Source organism: Papaver somniferum, chromosome 10 (assembly GCF_003573695.1).
Source record: "Papaver somniferum cultivar HN1 chromosome 10, ASM357369v1, whole genome shotgun sequence".
NCBI lineage: Eukaryota > Viridiplantae > Streptophyta > Magnoliopsida > Ranunculales > Papaveraceae > Papaver > Papaver somniferum.
Window position 1 is genome coordinate 85,746,993 of NC_039367.1, and position 18,119 is coordinate 85,765,111.

At 36.0% G+C, this 18,119-nt stretch overlaps 1 protein-coding gene and 1 long non-coding RNA gene across 11 annotated transcripts; one reads left to right on the forward strand and one right to left on the reverse strand.

Annotated features, from left to right (window-relative positions):
• The first annotated feature begins 7,580 nt into the window (after positions 1–7,580).
• LOC113318965 lies at positions 7,581–10,235 on the forward strand. 4 transcript variants are annotated; one of them, XR_003344977.1, is made up of 4 exons: positions 7,581–7,820; positions 7,886–8,290; positions 8,519–8,975; positions 9,421–10,235. It is a non-coding gene; the product is annotated as an uncharacterized LOC113318965 (long non-coding RNA). The 4 variants fall into 4 exon arrangements; XR_003344978.1 differs by having other exon boundaries at positions 8,519–8,593; positions 8,769–10,235; XR_003344979.1 differs by having other exon boundaries at positions 8,519–8,593; positions 8,773–10,235.
• A 2,994-nt stretch (positions 10,236–13,229) lies between these two features.
• Positions 13,230–17,556, reverse strand: LOC113317958. Of its 7 annotated transcripts, none has more exons than XM_026566072.1 (10): positions 17,342–17,556; positions 16,244–16,313; positions 16,105–16,150; positions 15,429–15,995; positions 15,070–15,330; positions 14,766–14,984; positions 14,575–14,667; positions 14,056–14,488; positions 13,905–13,967; positions 13,230–13,752 (listed from the first exon to the last, which is right to left on the reverse strand). In XM_026566072.1, the coding sequence occupies exons 4-8, from the start codon at positions 15,576–15,578 to the stop codon at positions 14,333–14,335; spliced, it is 879 nt and encodes a 292-aa protein (XP_026421857.1). In that variant the 5' UTR covers positions 15,579–15,995; positions 16,105–16,150; positions 16,244–16,313; positions 17,342–17,556; the 3' UTR covers positions 13,230–13,752; positions 13,905–13,967; positions 14,056–14,332. The 7 variants fall into 7 exon arrangements, with proteins under 7 accessions (XP_026421857.1, XP_026421850.1, XP_026421852.1 ...); XM_026566065.1 differs by having other exon boundaries at positions 13,230–13,808; XM_026566067.1 differs by having other exon boundaries at positions 13,230–13,808; positions 15,429–16,001.
• Between the last annotated feature and the right edge of the window lie 563 nt (positions 17,557–18,119).

Below are 18,119 nucleotides of genomic sequence, written 5' to 3' on the forward strand. Positions count from 1 at the left end.
TTTAGGTCTCCAATAAGTACCCATGGCTGAAAAACATTGTCATTGAGATCTTTTAGAAAGTCCCATTGCAATTTTTTCCTATCCTCATAAGTCGAAACATACAAACAAGAAAGCAGCCACTCTTACTTAGCCGGGTTTGAAGTAACCAACAAATGAATTATGTTATCTTTGACACATACTATGTCACAAGGAAAACCGTCCTTCCATAAAAGAATTAAGCCTCCATATCTACCTATTGAACTTAGAATATAAGAATGTGGATAGTAGTAAGGTTGAACGAGGGCTTGAGCTCTTTCTTTTCCTATTTTTGTTTCACAGAGAAACACAATGTCTGGATCATGATCTCTAATTATGTCCGTCAAGTAATCCCTAGTATCTCTTGCCACAAAACCTTGAACATTCCAAGTTAGTACCTTCATGCTTCTACTTTATGTAATTTCAATGGATAAGCAAGTATAAAAGAAAGTATCGTGCTGGATATGTAGATAATTATGCAGATGAAAATAAGTATGACAATATGGGATATGGGATTGTACCTGGTCACCAGAGCCGGATGCGTTGCTGCCAAAAGCCCTTGAGTAGTTTTGCTCTGAAACAATCCCATGATGAGATTGATGAGAACTTGGGGTATCACTTTGATTATCCAAGATTAGGTGCTGATTTTCTGAAGATTCAGCAGGAACCAAAGAGGAGAATTCACTCATCTGATTTTGTTCATAAATTTGATAAAGTGATTAAATCGGACCCTTACCCCCCTAGTAGTATGAACTATTGCTGGATATAAATTATTATAGTTATAATTATCCATTGAAGGATCAAATTCCCCCATCTTAAGATATGCTCTCAGAAGATTTGGGTCTACTTTGTTTCCTAGATCAGAAGAAGGATTAATTGAGAAAATTTCTTTTTCCAGATTAGGATGATTAATATAACCTAGTAGATTAGCATATTCAATTTCTTCCCTTGCACCAACTTGATAGACACTAGGGTTACTAGTTACGACCTTCGCCTCTCTCCATTCTAATTCGCTTTCCTCTTCTAGAACCCATATTCTCAGTTAGTATATCTCCAATAACAGTAACTTGAATCATACCTTGTAAGTTACCCCCCACCGATGTGACCGGCGCAGCTTGACCCACTGAGTAACTCGCTGATTAGATACCCTTTCCACCTGGATTTTGTTTGTAGTACAGATCACCATTGGTGCTGAAATTGAAGCAGAATCTTCATTAAAAGCCACAACAGCCATCCCATGAGTATTTGCAGTTATTGCATGCATTGGATTATTGACATTAAAATTTGCATGTTGGTTCTCCATGTCGACCTGCATATGTAAGAAACCGATAGAGTGATTTTTTGAACCTCTATTGTCATGATTACTCCAAGATGGTGGGTCAAGAATAGAGTTTGAAGACAGGTATCCTTTCTGCTGCTGTAGAAGGAAGTCCACAGTCTCCGCACACTCGCTTTCCTTATGATCAATCGTATAAAAATATCCATAGAGATTAAATGGTTGCTTCTCATAAAAAATTTGAATCCGTACCTCTTCTCCAACTGCGTTCTTCATCCAAAACCCTTTTCGGAGTGGATCTCTTACATCAACTAATACTTGAACCTTTTGAACCTTACCTTTAGGTACTATACAATCAGGAGGGTCTAAGGCCCTTACATCACCCATAGCAGAACCAATAGTCCTTACAATTGGTGGATTAGCAAACTCAGTCTGCATGTTGTATAGTCGTAACCAAAGTAGTTGCTTGGTGAGATCAACCCGACTTTTAGGTATATTAGAATTCCATGGCTCCATAACTAAAAGATCACCTTCCACAAACCATGGTCTTTGCTTAAGGGATAACTCATACTCCTCCTGGGTATAAAATTTGATCATGTGATAATCTGGTTCTTCTTTTTTAATGAAAATATCTTTGCTCTTTATCCATAGTTTTTTGAGTTCTTTATCCAGTTCTCCCACAGAGAGATTCTTATCCGCATAGAGCTTATCCAAAAAAGAATACTTCCATTGATTTGCACCTTCTATAAGATCTTCTTGAGATAAAACCAGTTGTTTGAGAGCCTTTAATCTGTCAGAGAGAGATGTTGAACCCATTTGTTGATGAACCTGTTGAACTTGGTTCTCCATGAAAGGGTTTTGTATGATGAGAGTAATAGTGACCAACCCCAAAATGTACAAGATTAAGGAAGACATCAAAAGATAACCTTTCCTGCCGATGAAACGAGTAATGAATGTTGTACACCTGGTAGAAGACTTGTAGCCTTGTCGAGAGAACAAGTGGAGAATAGCCAAAACTATAGGTGGAAATAATTATCTTTATTTTAATAAGGGAGAAGAAAGATATCTTATCCTTCTGAGAAAATATTTAGTAGGGTGGGTGGTTTTTGTTATTTTTTTTTCTTGATCGATAATTTTTGTTATCTTCATTTTTTGAATTTGTTTCCGACCATTTTCAAAAATGGCCTTTTTTTAGGAGAATATATACAATTTTCATTGGATGTCAATGTAGTATTACATAGGAATAAACCTCTATTTACAGTATAGGGTGTAAACTGTGGTTACATACAGATGGGCGGCACACATGGGCCAAAGACCACTCCCCTTTGTGCGATTCAGCATGGAGACTGAGTTCATCATCTTTGGTGAACTTCATGATTTATGTTTGTTTCTTGGTAGGATTTTATCAGTGTTGGTGAAATATCTTGTGCTAGTGTTTCCCATGGAGATGGAGTTCATCATCTTTGGTGAACTCCATGGTTCATTTTTGTTTCGTGGTAGGAGTTCATCACTGTTTTTCCTATAGAGATGGAGTTCATTCCCTTTAGTGAACTTTGGACTTTGTAGTTGTTTTCTTGTAGCAGTTCAACGTGTCTTATGGACTATTTGTTGTCGCTTGTTATCAAGTGTTTCCATGTTCTTATACAATAGAATAGAAGTTCATTGTGTATTTATTTATTTATTAATCATAGATGGTTCTTGTCTTGAGTTCATTTATAAATTTCATTTTTCCTTTTTCTATGTAGATGAGGATGGGAATAAAGCTAGTAAAAAGTCAAATATAAAGTTCAAGGGTAGCTTTGCTGCTTTCATTGCGCTTGCTGACAGTATTAGAACCCTGAAAGAATGAGAAGCTTTAAATGCAGAGCAGATTGCACTGTTGAAAAAGAGTCGGTTTTGGAATGTGATGCATGTATTTCTAGTAGACAAAATTGTAACACTGAGTGGAATAAGACAGTCAAATCTTGTCAACTCCTATGGAAAACACACAGAATGATTCCTAGTCAAGAGTGTGTGTTTGAATTCACATTTGGGGAAAAAACATATATCCTAAGATCTTCTCCCAAAGAGTTCTCAATAATGTATGGCATTCTGTGTATGCAAGAAGGAGGAGTATAAGATACATTTATAGATTCCAAACCTATAAGCGATTGCAGAAATGGAAGGTTCTATCAAACACATGGATTCACTCCACCTGACAGAAGAGAGTATGACATAAGAAATGCTGAATTGAAAACTAATTAAGATCCTTGAGTTGGTTAAAACTAAAACACATAATGAATATCTTGTTATATTGATGGAACTTTTCTTGTTGCCAACAATTTTTATTACTACTGGTGATGGAGGTTCCATCCATTGTAAGTACATAGGCTTACTAGAGTCTGGTAGAGTGTCATGGACTCATCTAATTCACAAGTATATCATGGAAAATGTAGCAAGAGAGTCTACTGAAGGATGTTACATGTGTTTATTGGTGAGATGAAATGTATAACTGCATATTATAACTAATTTGTTTATCTAGTGTTGGTGATGTTAATTAACTAATAAGATTTCTTTGGTTTTTACAAACTTAGCTTCCTGAGTATTCAAAAGCATTGATACCCAGGTGGAAAGTCAAAGATAAAGACGATGAGAAAGTTTACCGTCCCGGGTTCGCAAGGTGGAAAATCAAAGACATCTGCAAGTCATTGGAAATGAATGTTTCTCAATTTGGAGAGGTAAAGTTCATTCTTACAGAAGTTCATGATCTTTGATGAACTGTAAACTCTGTAGCGCTTTTCTTATAGGAGATCATTTTGTCTGTTGAACTGTCATGTGTTTGTCATTCTTATGTAGATAGGGTTCATCTTGTTTGGTGAACTCTTTGCTTACTTGTTTTTTTATTATACAAGTTCATTTTGTTTGGTGAACTCGTGGCTTACTTGTTTTTCTTTTAGGATTTCATTCTTATTGAGATTTTATTTCCTTTTGTGCAGATCACAGAAAATTTCTTGCAGAATTACACTTCAATTGAACAAAGAATACTAAACCAAGTAAGGCCGAAGACGAAAGTTGAGTTGCTCGAAAAAGAATATGATAATATGATTTCTCAGATAGAAACTGAAAAAGCGGGGGTATAACAACCACATCCAATATTTCGATTAGCAATTTGTATGGACTAATTCCAATATACTTTCTAGATAATCAACTAGACAGTCAGACTCAATATGGAGAAAAGTATATTGAGGAGTTAATATCTGTCTCACTTGATTTTATCTTTACTCAAGCAAATAGAAATCAACGAGTCTTTATCAAATACAAGGATAATAACTTGGATGGTACCAAAGACCAATATCCAAGTGTCAATCAATTTAAATCAACAACCAAAGGTTAGATATTCTAATTGATTGATCCTAACGCACAACCTGTGATATTTCAATTATATAACGAAATATAATGCGGAATAAAAATAACACAGACACCAGAAATTTTGTTAACGAGGAAACCGCAAATGCAGAAAAACCCCGGGACCTAGTCCAGATTGAACACCACACTATATTAAGCCGCTAAAGACACTAGTGATTAATGGTTATTTTCAATGATGTTGTAGTAAAAGATTCGTTGAGACTTGTGAAGGAAGATTTTTTTAGACTTAATTTTTATAAATAAAAATAACAAACTCAATTAAAAAGTGTTGTAAAAATTATGGAGAGACCGGGGCTAGGATTCCACCATTGGTCGATATTAGTGATTTAATAAAACAACAATTATGCAACTCAACATTCAAATTGATTCTAATAGTATTGCCTAGACATGTAGATTTTCAAAAGAATAGATGTTAATCCAAGCATAGAATGTCAAAACCCTAAAGCAAGCATATTTTATCAAGAGAAAATACACCTAACTAATTAAAATCATATAATCAAGTTTTAATTCAAAGGAAAAATCATAATAGAGTTGTTATAATTAATTAAAAATAAAAATGTATCACTTTTACCGAAACAACGGCTTCCTCCATAGCCCCAAGGATTGGGCATACTGGAAACACACTCAGAATAATTTTTCATTGCTCAAAAGTGTTTACAAGTGATGAAATGGGAGAATATAATGATTAAACCGGGTTTTCTATAAACGATCCCCAAACTCTCCATCCCCTCACTGATACCCAAGACACTCTTATTTACACTGTGAAGCCAATCTTAGGTCGACAATCATCTCAATTACTCCAAAAGATCTTTGCAGTTAATGAAAGTATTTCACGGGAATATTTCCTCTCCATTTTCACACGTCTTCTGAGTTGTATGGTATATCCAAATCTTCTCATTTAATTGAGCCAAATAATGAAGAGAATATCTTCAATTAATTCTGTGAATAATTCCTTCTCTGTTTTCGAAAATATCCAAAAGTATACGATTTCCTTCCATTTAAGACACGTACAAAATCTTACTGTCATGGTAAGAAGATAATCATGTCTTAAAGACACAAATATCCCCATAATATCATGACCATAATCTCACACAGTTGAGATTTCTTTTCCCGTCAAATATCTTTCCAGTGAAGAAGAAGATGGGTGCCCCCTATCCGGTCATGGGGTGCGAATAGCAGATGCCATGAGGGGTGTCTCTGATTAGCTGCTTGGGTGCAAATATCCTTTGGGCACCCCTTATCATTTGGGCGCCCCTTATCCAAAAGTGAGAGTCTGAATAACAGGTTCCTTCCGGTGCTTTAGACGACTTTTCGAGCCGATTTTTCCAAGAATGTTTATTTCCAAAAATACCTAAAAACACATAAAATACCATAATAAGTACAAAAATCGAGTACCAACAATACATGAAATTAAGGACAACGTAGACACAAAAATGTGTCTATCAACTAGCCTACTACAAACTAACTTCGGTCTGGACTGTAGTTGAACCCTAATCAATCTCACACTGATTCAAGGTACAGTTGCGCTCCTTACGTCTCTGATCCCAGCAGGATACTACACACTTGATTCCCTTAGCCGATCTCACCCACAACCAAGAGTTGCTACGATCCAAAGTCGAAGACTTTAATAAACAAATTTGTATCACACAGAAAAGTCTATGATAATAGATAAATCTGCCTCCCACAGATAAATATATGAGTTTTATTCCGTATTTTTATAAATCAAGGTGAACTGGAACTAATTGATAATCCGGACTTATATTCCCGAAGAACAGTCTAGTATTATCAATCACCTCACAACAATTTTAATCGTATGGTAGCGAAACAAGATGTTGCGGAATCACAAACGATGAGACAAACATGTTTGTGATTTCTTTTTATCTTTCCCTATCGGAGATATAATCTCAAGTCAATTATTCAATGAACTCGTACGATAGAAAATGACAAGATCAGATCGCTCAACTACAAGAGAAGTAGTTTCGTTTGGCTTCACAATCCCAATGAAGTCTTTCAGTCGTTAACCTACAGGGTCTCGGGAAGAAACCTAAGGTTAAAGGAGAATAAACTCTAGAAAACTAACCAGTATCACACAGGAGGTGTGGGGATTAGTTTTTCCAATTGCTAGATGTCTCCTTTATATAGTTTTCAAATCAGGGTTTAGTTACCTTGGTAACAAAGCATTCAATATTCACCGTTAGATGAAAAACCTGATTTCTCCAAACTAATATCTTTCAACCGTTAGATCGAAGCTTAGCTTGTCATACATAAATGAAATTTGTTTCACTTGGGTTTGAGTAACCGTACCTAAACATGTACACTTGGTTGGTTCACAAATAGTTAACCGAGGTTAGCCATATGAGTACTTTCATATCAACCATATTCATCTTTCTCATAACTAGTTCAAATGACTCATGAAAACTAGTTGATAGAGTTGTTCAATTGCTTAGGTCTTTATTCATAGACAAAATTGAAACAAAATCGGTTTGATTCACTTGAATCAATTCATGAACAATATAGCCATGGTTTGCAAAGATTGCATTCCTTATTGATTTATTGTTTTAAGTTCATGAACTTCCGATTTGAGAAATAACCAGCTTGGGTACGCGTACGGGTATGCGTACCTTAGCTACCGGATTTGAGTTTAAAAACTCAGCAGAAATTTACGGTTCGAAAACTTCCGTGAGTACGCGTACATAAGGTGACTGGTTTTTCCAGTTTATAAACTATAAAGTGGGAATTATATAATTGTCTCTCTTTTTCATGGGTTTCACAAATAACAATAAAAATACCCCTCTCCATCTGTAGGCCCACGAGGGGTCCACTAATGTTTTTATTTTATTTTCCAATTTTACCCATTATCTATCGAAATGATCTTCCTCTTTCATTTCAGATCTAAAATACGTCCTTTCTCTTTCCAGTTTTATCACCACCATCATCGTCTTCATCGTCGCTACCACCACCACTACCACCTCCTCCTCCGTCGTTGCGAATAGATTCAGGAACACCTCCTTCGTCATCACCTCATATACTTCCACCAAATCCACCACCACCACTACCACGCGACATCATAAACAACCTGTTTATATCCATGAATCAACGAGAAACCTGTTTGATTATGAAACTGGTATGATTTTAGGTTTTGATTTTATTTTAATTTAATGATATTAACTAATTTCATGGTATTTGCAGAGATCGTTGATCTTTAAGTTATCTGGGTAACTTATTTCAAGTTGAAGTTTCAAGAAGTAATGATGATAATAGCGGTGGCGCTGATGGTGGTTGCGGCGGTAGGAGAGGTTTGGTTTGTTGATTCGTCTACAAAGTGAAAGTTATATCAATTTCTAAATTATTGATGAAGATCAAAGGGGATTGCAGTGATTATCTTCTTCCTCTTGTTTAAGTTTCTGGTGGTGGTGAAGTTAGAATGATGAAATTGACGATAAAAATCATGGTGGTTCTGGTTGTTATTGTGGTGATGATGGCGGTTGTGGAGATTTGTTGTGATTGTGGTGGTTTGGAGATGTTTGTAGTGGTGATACTTACGGTTACTATCACTTCCTTCACCAATGCCACTGCAAAAAATATCAATGCAAGGTATGTTCTATTAGAAAGCTATTTCAGTATATTCTTTGGAAATCTTAAATTCAGAACTTATTTCCATTGGTTTTGATTTGGGCTTTTGATTTTGGTGTTCATTTTTGCAAATAAGAACAAATCATTTAACCAAGTTAGGTTTTTAGATCAAAATTATTTGTTCCATTTTCCTAATTGAGAAGGTGGTCTCATTTTTATGCTTTTTTCTTGTGTCCATTCGTTGCCTAGGTGATAGTTTGCAACATTGGTGTTGCTGCTAGTTGTTTGTTGTGGAAGGGTGGTTGTGCTGGTGGAGTTTTTGTGGTAAGTACTAGCTCTTCATAACAGGCTTAATATTTGATCTACTAACAATGGAAAATTTACATTAGATTGATGTTTTGTGCCAACTTTGGTACTAATGGTATTTACTAATAATCGATATTTTGTATTATGATCATCTGGTGATATAGCTATATATTGATTTAGATCTGTTTGATAGCCAGTTGCAGCTATACATCATCTCTGCCTAATAAGATGCATGTAGTGGATGCTGAAAAGTTACTAGAAAATGCATGTATATATATGATTTTTGACTTTCTCTTGATGACTCAAGATGAGATGTTCCTACACATATCTCAGCAATTACGAGGAACGCTTTCCCCGCAAAGACAATATCTTGAGTTCTGCAACTTCTGCTTGATATAAGGTGGTATCATTTTTGTGCTTTTGTCTCTTGTATCCATCTGTCGCTTATGTATAAAATGCTTTCTTTGCTCACTAGTGCACAAGTAAACGGGTTTCCGAACATTACATTTTCATATACTTTTCTTGGTGATATCTACTACTAGTGACAGCCTATAGAAATGTATATTTAGGATCTAGAAGTGGTTTATTTGCTCACAATATTTCAGTCCTTGCTTATAATTTTTATATTTTTGTGTACAGACATTACTTGTTACAATTTTATTTGGTATAGAAGTAGTGAATTTTGATAAAATTCTAGTATATTATTGAACTCTGGATGACACTGTCTCTCATCCTTTCTATATGATGGCCCGAGTTATCTGTTGTTTTTTTCCGCAACGCTAAAGATGATTAAGCCTGCATTTTCTTGTTGGAACCTGACTTTATACTTCTGTTTTTGTACTCAGTTCCTAGTATCAGGCATTCCAGCAAATGCTCGAATTGGAATCCAACTGTTGCACTTCACATCGTGGTAGGTACGCTCTAGTTCCACCAATATAGAAATCTCCATGCCTAGGTCGGTGGTTAGATGCTCGCAGCTTAAACCTTATTAGAGATTTCGTCTCACATCTATACTTTTGATTTCTCTACACAGTCACACAGTTTTACTAGGAAGACATGTAAATGACTTATGTATGCTGAATTTGTGGTGCAACGGTAGCACAACTAACTCCACATCAGAAGATGCGTGTTCGATTAACGTCAGGTTCACTAATTTTAGTACATCAATTTTTGGGATCAACTTTGGTTGACACTAGATTTGGGGTCAACTTTGGTTGTTGATACCATATTTTGGGATCAACTTAAATTATTGATACCATAAATAATATGAACATTTTCTGAATTGTTTATTTTAGGGATCAACTTTTGTTGTCGAGATCATATTATGTATTTATTTTTTTTAATAATTTTTACGGGGATCAATTTCAGTTGTTGACACCATATTTTGGGGATCAACTTCAGTTGTTGACACCCTATTTTTTTGTTTGTTTTTTTGTTTTTGGGATCAACTTCGGTTGTTGACACCATATTATTATTATTTTTGTTTTCTGATTTTTGTGTTTGGGATCAACTTCCATTATTGACACCATATTTGTTGTTATTCTATTATTTTATTTTTTTTGATTTTTATTTTGGGATCAACTTCGATTGTTGATCCATATTTTGGGGATCAATTTCAGTTGTTGATGCTATTTTTTTCTTCTTATTTTCTTATTTTTGTTTTGAGGATCAACTTTGGTTGTTAACACAACCTGCGGTGGTGGCGGCGGCGGCGTTGGTGGAAACAACGACGGCGGCGGCGGTGGCGGAAACAACGCCGGCAGCAGCGGTGACAGCAATGATAATGGTGGTGGTGGTGGTGGGAAAATATTAGTGGCGGTGGTGAAATATTAGTGGTGGTTGTAGTTAGTAAGTGGTGGTGTTGGTGGCGGTGCTGGTGGTGGTGGAATGGCGGTGGTGGTAGTGGCTGTGAAATAAGAAAAGAATTTGTCAATGGATAAGCATAAGGTTTGTAAATGAAAATAATTATAAGTGAGGGTATTAAGGTAATCTATTTATTAATGGATAAGGTTTTTAAATTATAGGAGTATATTTGGTGTTGTATAAGGATATATTTGTTGGGTGTCAAAACAAGGGTATTTAATTAATATACCCAACTACAAACTCCAGTGGAAGTTTTCGGTCAGAAAACTTCCGCCGGTACGGGTACGCGTACCCAATCTGTCTCCTTTACCAATGTCGCATGCACAAGTGCACACAATTGGTTTCCGGCACATGGATTTATACACTAATGTGCGAACACACTATATATGCTATCCATAGTTGGTTACATAATCTCAACTCTACATTTCAACACACTATATATGCTATCCATAGTTGGCACATGGATTTATACACTTATTCACGACTATCGTCATCAAAGTTATTTTCAAGATTGAAACGTCATCATGACTTTCGTCATGGATAAAGATGAAAAGTGGTTAAAGCGAAAGCTTACAAACACGTATTTTGAGAAAAACATAGGCGAGTAAACTCGGCTCGAAATAGCAAATGTGTATGCACTATGAGAAAAACAGTGATAAACTACTCCCGAAAAGAGTTGCCATACATCTACGACGACGTTTATCGATAAGTTGCATAAGGGGTTGTAGAAAATCCTCAAATCTTTATAAGCCTTCAGTTATAGTCGTAAACATAGTTGTCGATTATTTTTGTACAATGCTTGCTTCAGTTGTGAATAGAGCTGGCAAACGGGCGGGCCGGGGCTGGCTTGTTACGGGTTACACGGGTACGGGTTTACACGGGCCAAAACCTGCGGGTTGATATTCTTCACGGGTGGTCATTTCTTCAACCCGCGCCCGTAACGGGTAAAGCTTGCGGGTTCACGGGTTAGCCCGGCTTGTTTAATTAAAACTTAATTAAGCTAATTTGTGACAAATTACAATTTGCAAGGATAAGAATCGTAAACACCAACTCGCAATTTACAAGGATAAAAATCGTAAACACAACTCAAAACTGATTTTTGATTCTTATAATCCCACAATTCCGTTTTCAAACTCCCCATCATCACTGCTCAGTTTCCAATTTCATCTTCCTCAAATTCCCATGCTGCTATTCAAACTAAAATCAGACGAAAACTCATTTCAGTTAACTACATCAACAGCAACATCAGCTACACTTCAGGAAGCAGCAATCAATGATACCAAAGCCCATTATTCCTTCTCCTACTCTCTTAGCAGCTCCCACCAACAACACCCAATGGAAGATAACAACAACAACAACATAAGATTTGGAGAGAAAGAACAGAGGTTCGATTTTAGTAACTATAATCCCAAGAGTATACAAACAAAACCAACATCTATAAGAAAATGATGTTCCAAACATTAGATATACAAGGGGAGAAAAAAAGGCTTTACCTCTCTGTATTTTTGATTGAATGAACAAAAAAGAACAAAAATTATTTTAGGAATTCAATACATCTTAACCCAATAACTTAAATTGAATCAAAACCCTAGTATTCTTCTTCTATCATTAACTCAATTCTCTTCTCAATTTCATAAAACCCCAAATTCAATTGAAACCCTAATTTCTTCTGGATTTTTCAATTCCAGTACTTCATTGAAATAAACCTTAACTATTAGTATGATAATGTTCTTCTTCATGTTCTACTTTTAAAATCCACCCTTAATCACTCACTTGCACTTCCAATATCCAACTCAGAACCCTTAGCCGACTAAAACTCCACCCAGAAACAGAAAGAAAAAGAAAAGTGAAGAAGCAAATCCTCACATCAGTTACTTGAGATTAAATCCATTATTGTTAAGCTTTAATTTACACATGCAAAGAAGAACATACGCAGAGAAGAAAGAAAAACGAAGATGGAGGTGGTTCTAAGAAGGCGCAGAGACAGAGTGGAGAAGGAATGAAACAAAATGAAATCTTTTAGGTTTTTTTTTGAGATTTATACCATAAATGAACGAATATGATTAAATGTAATAATCGTACGGTAGAAATTAATAGGACAAGACGGGTTGACGGGTTTAACCCGCGGGTTTACGGGCCGGGACGGGTAAACCCGTTTTCTCACAAGCCGCTATTTCTCCAACCCGCGCTCGGCTTGTTTAGGACCAAGTCAAGCCGGGTTCGGGTTTTCACGGGCCGGGTACGGGTTAATCCGCGGGTTTCAGCTTGTTTGCCAGCTCTAGTTGTGAATATCTTTCAAAATTTTCTTTTTTTTACTAATACAACTCATATATGTGTTGTGAAAATAACTACTACACTACACGTGTTGCTGGGGAAGAAAATTTGTTGACAACCATGGTCATAGTTGTATGTTTTTTCTTTGACAACAATTACTAGAGTTGTATGTCACTTTCCTTGACTACTTATGTATGAGTTGTATCTCAAGTATTTGACAACAAAAGAAAGTGTTGCAAGTTATTGTCTTGGCAACTCATTTATGAGTTGTATCTCATGTATTTGACAACAAAAGGAAGGGTTGCAAGTTATTTTCTTGACAACCCATGTATGAGTTGTATCTCAAGTATTTGACAACAACAGGAAGACTTGCAAATATTTACTTGACAAGTATTATTAGAGTTGTATGTCAAATCTTTGACAACCAAGCTACGTATAGCAGAAACATGTATTACAATCCACTTACAAGCTTTTATAGCAGTTGTGGTTCTTTATCATTTGTGGAAAAAAAATGAAATTGGCGACCGCGTTCAAATATACCAGCATTATTCATCCAAATGTACCGGTTTAAGATCATTAAAACACTAAACCATTTCACCATAAAAATAATGTACCAGCATTCATTCAAACACTTAAACCCCTCAAACACCTAACCAGTTTTAGATCATTCAAACACTAAATCATTGGACCATTCAAAATATCCAGTGACACTCCTAAAGAAGATTAAGAAGTCAGATGGCTAGTCAAGCAATATCAGATCCTTGGCCCATGAGATGTAAGTTCCTATAGCATCATGGATACACTTCAACTCATTGGTTTTCCTGTAGAGAAGAGCATCATCCACACGAGAAGCTATCACAGATACCTTGTAAGCTCCAAAACCTATTGGCATTCCACGGATTAACTTCTTTGGATCTGTTTCAGCAATAACTGCATCAGCCACAATCTCGCCCTCAGTGTACCAACTGAGTAACCTGCAAGCTCTATTATTCTCTGGCACTCCCACTGGCTGTGGAACCACATTTGCTCTGCTCAATGGACTGCCATTTTCACGGACAATGTTAGCGCTATCATGGTTGTTACTGGCATTTCCAGACTACAAAAAACATACCACAGTTACAAGAGAATTTTACATAAAGTAAAGAGAAAAAAAATGCCATAATGCAAAGAAGAAACAAGTAAACAAACTTACGTTTGGACTGGCCTTTTGCAATAGTGATCCATCGTGGCAGCAGACACATCTCGAGCTCCTTTCCTATATAAAGACCAAACCAGCTGTATAAGGGGCAAGTTTGAATTCGTAAACTAAGAAAAGAATACAACATCAATAACAAAATTTTCACCTCTAACATCATAAGTCTCCCATTCATTTCCTTCATACTTTTCCGACACTCGTTAATGATCTTCTTATAATAGGAGTTGACAACCATCTTTGTCTTTGTTGCTCCAAACCCTATTCCTTTGAGTCGACCTGGTTTGTCATCACCAAGAGCTTTGACAAGAAGATCATCTGTCACAGATGATCCACCAACATCAGCACCAGCACCAGTATCTGCTTCAGCTCTTGCAATTTTGTCCTGTATTAGTGTTAAACATAATTAGTCATATTTATGAATTAAATCATTCAAACACATAAACAAAGAAATAATAATTCTCTTGGGTCCTCAAAAAAGCCTCAATAACCCCTGGATTTGGTTCCTTTCCTTCCTTCTGCTTGTGACCCGTTATCCACAATTCAACTCTATCAATCTCTTCAGTAGTCTTCCTCTCCTTTTGCTGCAAACAAAATGTAAATTCAGTTGGTTAAAAAATCAACACATAGTTTTTAAACATTCATACTAGCAAACACATAATGAACATACCATTTTTTCCTCCAGACGAGCATAACCCTCCCTGCTGATCGTGTGTGGGGTGGTATGCTTCTGCCGGATTTCCTGCATTTTGAGTCTTTTTGCCTGACAAAGTAATGGAATATCGTTAAGTAACAAGACATAACCAACAAAATGATTGTAGAAGGACTTAACTTAAAAAATTACATAATATAAAAACTTACTCTGAATTCCTCCGAGCAAACAGTTTCAACGAAATCCTCCCACTCATTGTCTGACATGTTCTGTGGTTTAAGTTCTTTTATCCTCTTCTCTCTTTCTTCTTCTTCCAACTCATCAATGACTAATATCTTGCCTACTTTCCTAGACCTAGCCTCCTTAAGATAACAACCCATCTTCCCATAATAGTAATCTTTGTAGAAATCATTAACAATGAACCTCATCTGCAAATAACAGTGAAGAAGTTGAGATTAATATTGAAGGTTGAAAGAGCTATAGCGGTAAAAAGTTGAAGAGTTAAGAAATTACCTGGAAAATCTTCCATACATTATTTTTGGCTTCTTTAGGGATAACTCTCCAGTCCTTGAAAGTTAATGGACTGTTTCGCCTAACTAAAACTCCCAACACACTTGCAAGTTGCACGGAAGGGTCACCAATGGGCTGATCTTTACTGTTAAAGATAACAGTGGCCTTGTCTGGCTTTTTTGTTTTGTCCTCAGTTATCCCTAGTGAAGCCATCCGTGTTGGGCCACGAGGAACACGCTTTCTCTTCTCTTCTCCTTGTACAACCTAAGTGTTATCACAATTATCATAAAGAGTTAAATGTGGATTAAAAAACTACCATAAAGAAACAACTTAAATTAAATCAGCGACACAAAGAGTTATACCTCATCTCGTTTTGCATTTTCATTTGCTGCGATGTCATTCTCTTTATCATTCGCCGTTTCCTTGTATTCACCTTCCCCCTCTTCAGTAGCAACAGTATTTTCTGGTTCCACTTCCTCTTTATATTCATATTCTTCTTCTTCTTCAACCATATCAGAGAAGGTATCATTTGGATTCCTGATTTGCACATTGGGACATGGGCCTGAATGGAACAATTTCCGCTTCACTGTCCTTTCCTTCTCAATAACTTCCTTGGAGCGTGCAATTTGAGATGATCCTGATGTGGACTGGACTGGTTCAGATTGTGCATCGCTTTCCTGTTCAGCTAAACCTTTCCTTTTTCTAGGTGATGATCGTGTTGGAGTACTCTTTTCAGTAGTATGATCTCGTTCCTCTGACCTGTTCTTAAACCTAGGGGATGTCCGTCTTGGTGTCTTTTCATGTTCAGTTGGTTAATGACTTGGAGATTCTTGGATTGCAGGTAGCTCTGAACTCTTCTTCTTGTTAGGAGTTGTTTGTTTGATTTCAGACTTTGAAGGCTGCGAACTCTGCTTCTTTTTCAAAATGTTCTGCAACTTAAATAAGTTAATAACATGAGTTTGGTAAATAAATTGAGTTATACAAATAAAAGAAACTGAATCAAGATATTTTGGTAAACTACAAGAGATGTCTTAGTACCTTATTCTTTGGTAATGGGACAGACTGGACAGTTTTGGCTTCCTTGCTAACTTGCGACATAAACTAGAATAGGTTAAACAAAAGAAGATGGTAAATCATTACACTAAACAAGAATTATATGCTGACGATAAGTCTTTACCTTCTTCTTGGGAGTTGGAACAAAGTTTTTGGTCTTGTTCTTCACCATTTTTGATTCACACGTACAGCTACTGCAAAAACAGAATTAAGAAGTCCAAAATTAGAAACCAAAAACATCAAAATTCTTCTTACATAATTGGACCACCAATACATGATTCATCTGGAATAATTGGAACACCCACATATAATCTAGCAAACATCAAGAAAACATTATATTGATACCAAATTATAAGGATTTTTAAATGAGCTGGTGCACTCACTTTCTTATGAGTAAGTTGATTGCTTAAGAATGAAGCAATTGTCTCGCTCATAAGAAAGAGAGTGCTCTAGCTCTCATCAATCCTTAACCACCAGATTTCTCATACATATATCTATTGAAACAATAAAAAATCAAGCAACATTAACCACCAAGATATATAACTTTTGTAAAATCTGAATACACTAAATCATACACTAAATCATACACAAAGAAAATATCAAACCCCAAATCAAACTAGGAAACAATCCACCAAGCAACTGACACTTGTTGGTTGGAATACTGAAGCCCTGTACAATTCTCAGTTGAGAATGAGCCCGGGGTTCAGTAATCCCACCAGCAGGTCTTGCAGATTCACTTGGAAATGAGAAAAAGTCATTCTTAAAACTGAATAAACCCAATCATATTGCAAACAAGCATGGATATCAAACAAAAATGGAAATGAGAATGCAAAAAGATAAATCAAAGTTCTGTATAACTCTAACTCTAAAACCCTAAATCAATCAACATATACTCAGTTCATCAAATATCAAACTATAAATCAATTATCATGTGAATCGGTCCTGTACAAAAACCCTAACTCAGGTCAGAAAATAACTCAAAATCAAAATAAAAATCAAACCCAATGAAACATGAAAAACACTAAATCTATCTCTAAATCAATCCACATATGAATCGGCTGTAAAAAAACCCTAACTCGGTAAGAAAATAAAACCCTAAATCGAACACAAAGAAAGTTAAAAACTCTAAATTCAACTCTCAATAAACCCACAATTCAAAGGCTAACAAGAAATCAAACAGCAAATGAAAAAGAAAAAATCCCTACTCAGATGAGATTTATACCTGAGGTTAAGCGGGGATTTATGAGTTTCTGATTGATTAGGTTTTGAGTTGAAGTTTTCTGAGTTTGAGTTGAAGTTTTTCTGAGTGTCTGATTGATTAGGGTTTGAGGTGAAGTTTTTCTCTTTGAAGTTTTTCTGAGTTTGAGTTGCAGAGACAGAGAGAAAGAAAGAGGAAGAGAAAGAAAAGAGTTGTGTGCAAATTTTGGATAGTTAGGTTTATTTTCTTCTGATGGAGAAAAAAATGTTTTGGTCAATAGTCAATAGTCAAAATCTAGAAGGATGTGTGAAAATTTGGGAGGGCTTTTTTGGTGGGAAACATGGGACATTTTCATTGGTTTGAAAAAGAGCATACAGATTGAGAAGAAAACACAATTTGGTAACTGCTGACCGTTAGATTGGATTGAGAATTTATTGCCTTAAATTTGGTTCGTTGGATTAAAAAAGGGATATTTTCATTGGTTTAAAAAGGAGCATACGGATTGAGAAGAAAACACAAAATTTGGTATAACCAAACAAGGATGGTGACCGTTAGATTGGCTTCAGACTTGATTTCTTTAAACATGGTTCGTTGGATTAAAAATGGGACATTTTCATTGGTTTAAAAAGGAGCATACGGATTGAGAAGAAAACACAAAATTTGGAATAACCAAACAAGGATGGCGACCGTTAGATTGGCTTGAGATTTGATTTCTTTAAATTTGGTCCGTTGGATTACAAACATCTACAATAAAACCATGAAGAAACCCTAAATTAGTCCACTTCGAGAAAGAAAATGGGTC

Bases quoted from the DNA above. Each gene is read 5' to 3' on its own strand.
- LOC113317958 (XM_026566072.1), bottom strand. From the start codon at position 15,578: ATGGTTGAAGAAGAAGAAGAATATGAATATAAAGAGGAAGTGGAACCA. The intron at 14,985-15,069 runs GTAATTTCTTAA...TGTTATTTGCAG, and splicing joins ATGTATGGAAGATTTTCCAG to ATGAGGTTCATTGTTAATGA. The intron at 14,668-14,765 runs GTAAGTTTTTAT...TTACTTTGTCAG, and splicing joins TTTGCTCGGAGGAATTCAGA to GCAAAAAGACTCAAAATGCA.